The sequence below is a fragment of the Acyrthosiphon pisum genome, chromosome A2 (assembly GCF_005508785.2).
Source record: "Acyrthosiphon pisum isolate AL4f chromosome A2, pea_aphid_22Mar2018_4r6ur, whole genome shotgun sequence".
NCBI classification, from domain to species: Eukaryota; Metazoa; Arthropoda; class Insecta; order Hemiptera; family Aphididae; genus Acyrthosiphon; species Acyrthosiphon pisum.
This window is the reverse complement of record NC_042495.1, coordinates 2,924,315-2,934,312: the sequence shown is the minus strand read 5'-3', so window position 1 is coordinate 2,934,312 and position 9,998 is coordinate 2,924,315. Positions and strand designations below refer to the sequence as shown.

The following is a 9,998-nucleotide window of genomic DNA, read 5'->3' as shown; positions in this document are numbered from 1 at the left end:
TAACTACAAAATACCATAAGATTAAAGTTTGCTTTTTATTTTTATAATTACAATTGTAAATATTTCAATGTAAATAATCATAAAAATATATATGTAATTAACATGTGATTGTTATTATAATTTATATGAAGGTATTGCATAACATAATATAGCCAATAAAGTAAATATAATTAGTTATAGTTTTTTGGTTTAAATGGTATTTTCTTTTTTAGGTGGTGAGATTTGTATAAATAATTGTATTATATTTATGAAAGAAAATTGTTTTCTTTTATTATAAAAATAATACAGTAGATAGTATGTACAGTAGTACTAAAACTGACTGATTACCATGTGCCAGTTATTCTTATAATAACTACCATATTAAAAATGTTTTAATATTAGTACTTGAAATTATTTTTGAAAAATCTCATTAGTAAAAATATGTTGCCAATCAAATAAGTTATGAAAAATGATATTCTATAGTTTGATTTGAATTGATTATAATTAAAAACCTAAAATACAATACATTTAAACACAAAGATGTTGTAAAATAGGGTTAAAATGGTAGTAATATAACAAATTGACAAAAGTAAAAAAAAAATTGCATATGATTAGGACATCAAATACCTGATCTATATCTGTAACATTAATGTTTTGCCTAATGATCTTCTTTAATCCTTTTTGTTCCATTTTATTGTTAGGAACACCTGTTACCTGGAAATGAAGTGGAACTTTCTTGCAATTGCCTTTTAGTCTCTTTGCACTTGAATAAGAGTCTACTTCATCATTATAATAATTATATTGATCTAAACAAAAACAATATTTAATTTTATTAATTATATCATACAATCTTTGTTTATACAGATGAATCTACAACGGAAATTAAATATTTAAAGTAGAACAATTTATCTAGGTACTGAATGATAGGAGTAATAGTAAACAGTTTGCCCCATGCTGATACCATGTAAGTATTGAATGAAAGGGTTATTCAGTGATAGCAGTTTAACATGAACTATAGGGAGGATAAAAAAGGAAGTTTACTGATAGATTTTCTATATATAACTGACATTTTATGGCATATAATTGTGTAAGACTGTTAATAAATTTATTGAATTTTATTATGCTTCTTTTATATTTTTGTATTATAATTTTAAATTTTAATACCGGTATGTTGAAGTTTTGTTACAAAAAATATGTAGATTATGTAGTATGTAATTATATGTATACTATTTAAACATATTATGCTTAACTATACCAAATATGCCAAAATCATCAAAAAAATGAAATAAAATATAATTTAATAACTATGGTAGTTATCTTGAAATGGTTTTCTATGTCAGCTCTGGGTCCTAGTATAAAATATGATACAATATTTATATGTAAATAAACATTAAATTATGGGCCTGGTTTATTAAAAATTAGTCTATATTTATTTAATATTAAGAAAAAAAGAAAAAACATAAACTTACTTTCTGAAAGTAAGATGACTCTTCGGCCATTTGAATTACCTGAAATAATAAAATAAAATTGAATATTATATACAACTTAATTGTAATATTATCTTATATCCACTAAACAAATATAAATATAATCTAGGATGTTCAAAGGATTTGCGATGTTCAGGGCAAAAATAATTGTTAAGCCTAAAATACATTTTTATTTTAAAATATTTTATAAATACTAACTTTTTCTGTTTATAATAATTAATTCAATAAAAACAAACTTGAGAAGAAATTTAAGTTTTTTGGTAGAAACAGAAAAAAGTTATAGTAGTTGGTTTTGATAATTTCCAAGAAGTAAATTAAGGCTATAGCATGCATAGAGCAAACAAGCTCTCAGATTTTCTGAAAGTATTACTCTTTTTCTTGGTTTTATCCTACTATATTTGCTGATCAAATGCTTGACCGTAGCAGTTAATTACTTATTATTTATTAAGTTTATTACGGATATATTTATTTATGAAACATACAATTTTAAATGCTATGAAATAATACAATTTTTGAAATAAATTTTTCTATTTTGTTTATTTTAATGAGACCCCTAATCTATTTTAAAAATTGAAAATCATAAAGCCATGTCTTCCCCCTACCACCACCCAAGGAAAGCCAAATCATAATACTATACTAGAAGTTAGTATTTAAAATAGATAAAAAAATTATATGATGAGCAATTAAACATTTATTGTTCAAATTAATAAAATTATAAAATAATTACATACCTTCAGTTTGTACTCTTATTCCTGGTTTGTTAGAATATTCCTTTCTTTTCACTCCATGAGCACTGCAAAAAAATATTATTATTTATGATTTACAGTTCTTATATTTTATACTCATTTTCTATTAACTGAAACATTTTATAAAATAAGTAGGTAACTAACTTCTTTAAAATATGTCATGATATCAATTTTTTATGGGTGCTTATGGAAAGATTGATTTATCTATCCATAAACCAGAAATACTTTTATATGTTTAATCTATTAATCCAATATTGACTATTGAGTACATTAAAATCTCTGAAGTGCTTATTTCTTTTAATGTATTGTCATTAGAAATTATAATAAATTTAATTTCAAAATATATTTTTAAAAATCTCGTTGTACAACTGATATAATGTATAATATACATTTAATATTACCTTGAATCAACTGCATCTCTAATTGCAGACTGTAATAACCTAGTAGGATAAAATGATTCTGATTTTTTCTTTAAATCCAATTCATTCTAGATAGATAATAAAATAATTTTTAAACTGGTTAATTAAACATTATTAATTTGTATTTTTACCATATTTAGTCGAAGAGCTCTTCGTCTTTTTAGTTCTGTTCTCAGATCAACAGAATCAGTATGTTGTATGGATAAATTTTTAACATCGAGCACCTGCTGTTTGAGAAACAAATGAGAAAACTATTAAAAACCAGTGGTTTCTGACGTTTCAACAAAGAAAAAGAATACACATTTTTAGAAATATTAAATTTCTATTTTGATTCAATTTAAATAAAGAGAGAAACAATTATTTTGAAGAAAACTAGTATGGTCCAAGTAGACATTTAAACTGAAGTTAAAGAAATAGACAATGTAAAAGAGCTTAATATAAATTGTTAAATAGATTTCATAGGTAGCTTTTGGTTTCATTTCTAATCAATATATTTATTGGCTACTTCTTTGATCCGAGTAAATTGTAACTTAAATTGGTTTTCTTCAAAATATCTTTTCCCCTTATTTATTAAATTGTTATAACTTTGTTAGTTCAAATGTTCTTTTTCTTACTTCTAGAGGAAGATCAAATGGTCTCGTTTCTACTTGTTTATCAACAAGCTTAAGTTTAACTGTTTTCTGTAAGTGATAATTATTATCAGCACATCGAATAGTAGGAGATATTTGTCTTGATCTCTTTAGTTTCTTTATTGGGCTATTTGATTTTTTAATAGAATAGCTATTATCTGGTGATCTTGATTTCCTCTTAAGGGATATACTTTTTCCAATAAATTGAGATTGTCTTCTATTATTAGGTGATATGACTTGTGTTTTTTTTGGAGACGATGAAGGATTCTGAGATTTTGGAGGAGAACATCGGACTGGGGAAAGAATTTTTTCTTTTATTGGTGATAACTTTTTAGGAGGTAAAGATGTATGTTGAGGCCTTGAATGACCAACTGTAGTAGAACATCTATTTAAATATTTAGTATAAGGAGAGATTGATCTTTTTATATTAGATGGCATTGGAGATTTCAAAACAACAGATGATTTCAACAAACTACTTTCAGATGGAGAGTTAGTATTGGTTTCTAAAGTAATTATAGATTCATGTTCTTTTTTAGATGGATTTAACTGTGATTCAGAGTCTTCAATTATCTTGGGTTGATTTAATGCAATTTGTTCATTTCTGTTAGTATTCAATTCAGTAGCATTTTTTATCACACAATCGTTGTTTATTTTTAAACTTGAACTTTTATTGATAGATGATTCGTTCACTCCATCAGCAATTTCAGCCTCTATAATATCCATTAATGTGTCGAGGTCATCTAAATCTTTATCTTTTTCTCCCAATGATAAGATATCACAATCATCTGATTCGTCTTTTTCATTTATTTCTGGTTCACTATCATCACTTTCTTCAGACTCAGATTCATGTTCTAATCTGCTGAATTTAGTGGAAACTGTAGGAAAAAATGTAACATACATATATATATATATATATATTATAATAATAGTTAATATTTAAATAACTATTGATTATTCAAAAACTATTATACTTTATTTAATTACCTTCATTACTTGAGTTATGAATATTCGATGACTTTTCAACCTCAGAATTAAGTGCAAGGGTAGAATTAGTCAAATCAGAGTAAAAATCACATTCAATATCAGATGGTACAATAGAAATCAAATTACTATTGGAATAAACTGATTTTTTTAAATTTACCTGTAAATAAAAGTAATTAGGTATTAATTTTAAGTATCACCTATATATAATTATTAATTACAATATATTTTAAAATTAAAAAAAACTTACATGGCGTGATGAACGTTTACTGGACGATTTATTTGATGAAGGAAACCAACCTCCATTGTTTCTTGCAGGAGAATTGTAGGAACTAGCCCGGGGACTACTATGTGCCAATGTATTATGCGGAAAAATGTTTTCTGACATACCAGTTCTTGTATTTATTGATAAATATGATTTTTTTTTTAACGTCATAAGAGCTGCTAGCCTTAAATTGTCAACATCATCTTCATCAATACTCTAGAAAATACACAAGTATTATAATTAGTGAAAAGTTATTTTAAAGTTAATTTTATAAAATAAAATGATAATATTTAACATCTAATAAGATTACTAAAACCAATAACAAATTATATTTTTATTTTTATTAATAAATATTAAATTGAACTAGGTATGAATTTGAATTTTTTTTTTTATTTAATTAGGTACCTATTTAAAACTATTCGATCAAGATCACGAAAAAATACAAATAATACATTATAAGTAAAAAAAATGTTTAATCATAGTCGTGTGCACAGGTGTAGCAAGGTGTGCATTTAATTCCCCTTAAATCATCCCGGAAATTATGGTCAAGACAGACTAAGGCTGCTAACTTTTAGTACCTACTTACAACTAACCCTATAGATAGTGAAGTTAATAATTTTTAAGTATGTAATGTATACATTACATAATACCGTCTAGTTTTGAAGCTAATAGAGGTAGACCATGCAGGGCCTATAATTTAATATTGCATTGGACCGATTATGAATTACTAAATCAGGGTAAGGGTATATCTATAGTAGGCAGGTATATTAGGCACATAGCTAGTGTTAAACAGGTGAAATATAGGTTCCTAAGATTAATATAATACCTATCATAATGAGTATGTAGATTTATTATAAAAAGTAATAGCGTGTAATAGGTAATCACTAATTATAAAGACAACAAATTGTAGCTAATGATGGACCCATTAAATGAGAAAATGTGTTTGTAAAATGTCAAAGTTAAAACACTGCGCACACTTAGGTTTTATAAAACAGATCTGGATACAGCCACTTATAAAATCATTATCTATACTTTTGATTTGTAAAGCATTCAATCATAATATTATTACCTACTACCGAATTGCAAGTTGTGTCATTCATTAAAATATTAAATAGGTATGCACTAAAACTATCAAACATGCACTAATAAAATATGAATTGTTAAATCGGGAAATATGCTATTGAATCGAAAAAGAATAGACATTCCTATCTAAATATTCAAAAACAACTCTGGTCGACATAGGTAGAGGTCATAAAATTATAGAAATAAAAAACTTAAAAAAACATATATCTAAATGCAGCGTGCAAGTTTAAACCTTAGTACCCTAAAATCTACAGCGAGGACTGCGTTAATAATAATTATAAGTAGCCAAGTGGGTAACTGACATAATATTATTATTTTTTACTCACGTTGTAATCCATATTTCGCAGTCGTTGAGATAAATTGTTATGAATTAAAACAATACAGTCGATTCCCCAGGTAGGTATGCTGATTTACACCGGAAACGATCTTGAGTTAACCGTCTATTTGAACGAACACAAAACAAAATCGATTATTAGCACTCGACCGACATTAATTGTTGTCCGTTTATTAGGCGTTCGATTAATCATCATAGGGGATTAATTAATAATATATTAATATATTATTAATCCGCGATTGTCACTGATTTCTGGACTTAAATGTATAGTCTGTCCGGCATAACAGGTAGGTAACGGAGTACGGACAACGAGGCACGACCGAGCAGCGAGCGAGTAGACGTCAAGCAAGGCGTGAGCAACGCGCATAATAATATAATGCTCCCGCAATAAATTAACGACAAAATATTTTGTCAGAATGCCGCAGTGGAAGAAATGAAAAAAATTCATTGCCGCGCGTTGTAACTTGTAACTGGGTATACTAACTTGTAAGAGCGGTTATTATAGATGGCTATTTTTATTATGTAGTAGTTCGTGGTTTAAAGTTTTAGATATAAGATAAGTAGATAGCTGCAGTAGAATAGTAGATAAAGATATAACTATTTAAACTATAAATTGTCTATCACAGGTGTAGGTACCTACTCTATTATGCATAATATTGTGTGCACTGAACTGAATGTAATATTTAATTATACAAATTACAATATATTATATAACATTATAATATTATATTATATTCTCTAGTGCTATTTTGTCATTGGGATATGGGATTATGCCACTATGCGAGTGTGTAACACCAATAAAGCCATAATAACGGACCAAATCGCGTGCACAGAATTACTGAATCACCTACTGTATTCTCTGTATTGTTATTGTACATATTATAATATTTTGTTTATGTACCTACACTAGGGCACTATAGATACAGGTATGCAACGCCGCCATTTTGCGACTAATAATGTTATGTGAATTTGAATTTCTCCCTCTTTATTTTGTCATTTTATCATTGATAAATGAGTCGCAAAATGGTGGCATAGCATACCCATTCTATGTAGAGCCTTACGCCTACACCACGATTAATATAATCTTTATAATCGTGACCTACACCAACACCGAGACGATAGACGATAGTAATATGGTACCTACCCTTAAGTACCCTTGAGTACAACTGACCAAGTGGCAAGTACCTACCTATGTCTATACTAACCACTAACGAGTAACCGCGGGCGAGTGGTTACTGTCTACGATTTACGAACTACGAAGTAAAGTGAACAGAAATTTAATGCAGTAAATAGTAATGTAGACAGGCAGTATTGGGTGTATTGCAGTAATCTCGTTTACCTGGTTGCATAAGCAATTATTACCTAATTCACTGTAAGGACATAAACTTAACTCCCAGCCGTAATTTTATCAACGTAGCAAGATACCTACAGTAAACACGACTTGATATATTGTGTGTACCTGCGACCCACCTGTATGACCGACGATATTTTTTTTTTCTATGGACGTGGTGATAAAGTTATATCGATTAGCAAATAGCATAGGTCCCATATGGGCAGTGGCGTGCCGAACAGTCATTTTTTGAGGCAATTGCCTCAAGGGAAATTTGGGTGGGTGGGTGGGTGGTTAGTATAGATGTGCAACTTATACCTAAAAAAACTTAATAATATTTATTATTTTGAATAATAAAAAAAATAGTGAAAAAACTGTTGGTGGTGGGGAGGGGGATCAAATTGTATAGTTTGCCTCGGGTCTGCTTGTCAGTTCGGCACGCCACTGCATATGGGCACGGCTCATACTTATAAGTAAGAACTTTAGTAGTTACATTAACACATTCACTACATTGTATACTTCTATAATCAATGATAGAATAGTAGGTACCAACAGAGCTACAACAGTAGGTAGTTAGGTCGTAGGCAATAAATAATCATACAAATAAATTACAAGCTCCGATAGTCCAATAGAACCACCGAGTTACCGAGTTTAACTCAATGAGCTGGATATTTTGGTATATTACTGATTAACTAATAAGTACTAAGTAATATTGTACCTAATAACTATTAAAATATTTTAACTTAGTTGTTATAACCTATTTTATCGAGTTTTGGGCTGGTAAAAGTGACATATTATGTCCCTGCAATCGGCACTGTCCTAATACCTAAAGACTAAAGAGCATTGATTATTGATATATAATATATATTTAAATTTTAAATAACATGAATGATTTATGGTATTCATGTAATTATTTATGATATTACATAGGTAAGTACTAGGTACATAAACATAACATAACATCACGGTTTTTTGATGTGAAATTGGTATGAAATTCGGGAATCGGGTTATTATCCAATAAGTAGGTATAGCTCGTAAAGCATGACCAAAAATATAAATTTCATTTGAATTTATTTATATTTTCAGTTTTGTCATGGTCTAAGTAAAGATTAAGAGATTTGTAGATGTGATGTCATTAAGTCAGTCGAATTGTCGCCTACTCGATTGTCGAATTGTTGTCTGTTGATCGAAAAAAGTATAGGTACCTAAATACCGGTACGCAATTTATTAGTGGTGCCAAGTTGTCAAGTGGCAAGTACTGAAGTAGAAGTAAAAATATAGTACAATCATTTATTAAACATACAACATAGGCGTGTTCAGACTTTGGTGGCCGAGGCGGCACAACAAATTTTTAAATTGTGAGACCTTTTTTTTTAGACATGAAAAAATATTCATTTTTTATGTTACAAAATTCACAATGGTAGGAATATTTTTTAATTATGATCAAAAACAATAAAAATACTTTTTTCCCATCCATTATACAAGGTAAACAACATAAAAATTGTAAAACTATTAACTACTGTAATCAGTGATAAATATTTTGAGTTTCTGACTAAATTTAAATTATTTTAACAAGTCGTAAAATATCTATAAAAACATTTTTGAAATGATATTCGGTAATTGGATATTTTCAGCTGATAAAAGTATAAAACCATATGATGAACATAATATTAGGTATATGATAATATAATCAGTAATTAATAAATGCGTAACCACGATTTAGGGCCGTTCGACAATGTCCGGTAAAGTGTCGGTTAACGCTAACCGGATGATAACAGATTTTATTACCGGCAGAATTCCGCCGGTGAAGTGTCGGTTAACTTTAATACCATCTTAAATCGTGTGCGTAACTAAAAAAATTACAATTAATCAAAATCTATATAGGTACTGCAGGGTACACACCGCACGGCTGAGACACGATTGAGCATAAAACACCTTTTTTGGGACACGATTGAGCATAAATTGTCGGCGTATCAAAGGAAATTAAAGTACAAAAGAAAACCAACACGATTGAGCATAAAATACTCTGCAACGTTACCATTTTCAATTTTGAACTTTGACTTTTTTTTATCCTGGCATGATTTTTTGGTGGCACAGTCTGCCGGGAGGGAGGGCAGTGACACCTGGCCCCTCCCGTAAACACGCCTATGATATACAATAATACTGCAGTACCTATATTTATAATCAATGGTACAATATAGGTACCGCAAAATATGTCAATCACTCTTATTCACTGAACTAAATTTAGTTCAGTGATGATCAATGTGCATTATGCATTTATGCATTTGCGAGTTAGTTGGTATATTTGGTAATTTCATACCTCGGTTCACGGTGTTTGGCGGTCGGTGGATGCTGCACTGCTACTGGTAAATGTGTTTATAAGTGCCAACGCACTTTTCTTTGGTACAATACTACAATCGTAGGTAGGTACTTGATAGGCGAAAGAATAAATAAATAAATTCAGTTGCACAACAAAAACACAATATAATAATAATATGATGAATGTTCTAAAGTAAATATAATATAGGTATTAAATAATAGCCATCGTCGCCATGCCACCATACATGTTTAAAATTCATATCAATCGACTGAGATTTTCGTTGCTATACAGCTAGTTGTAATACGTCTAATACCTACCTATATTCTATAATATAATACAATCACCACGTGACTACGTGAGATTCGAGAATCAAGCATACTTAGAAACTTAGTCGTAGTAGTCTATTATGGTAATTGGTAGTCATA

General features: G+C 28.9%; 1 protein-coding gene across 2 annotated transcripts in view; it reads right to left on the bottom strand.

The window, feature by feature from the left end:
* LOC100569986 overlaps positions 1-6,579 on the bottom strand; it is an 8,639-nt gene extending 2,060 nt beyond the window's left edge. The window contains exons 1-9 of one of the 2 annotated variants that reach the window (XM_016807932.2): positions 5,916-6,575; positions 4,492-4,722; positions 4,245-4,401; positions 3,246-4,135; positions 2,763-2,858; positions 2,614-2,699; positions 2,198-2,259; positions 1,449-1,487; positions 607-785 (exon numbers count right to left, since the gene is read on the bottom strand). In XM_016807932.2, coding sequence (XP_016663421.1) covers positions 607-785; positions 1,449-1,487; positions 2,198-2,259; positions 2,614-2,699; positions 2,763-2,858; positions 3,246-4,135; positions 4,245-4,401; positions 4,492-4,722; positions 5,916-5,927 — 1,752 coding nt within the window. In that variant the 5' untranslated portion in view covers positions 5,928-6,575. Of the gene's footprint in view, positions 1-217; positions 786-1,448; positions 1,488-2,197; positions 2,260-2,613; positions 2,700-2,762; positions 2,859-3,245; positions 4,136-4,244; positions 4,402-4,491; positions 4,723-5,915 lie in introns of those variants that run through there. The other variant, XM_016807930.2, reaches the window with a different exon arrangement.
* Between the last annotated feature and the right edge of the window lie 3,419 nt (positions 6,580-9,998).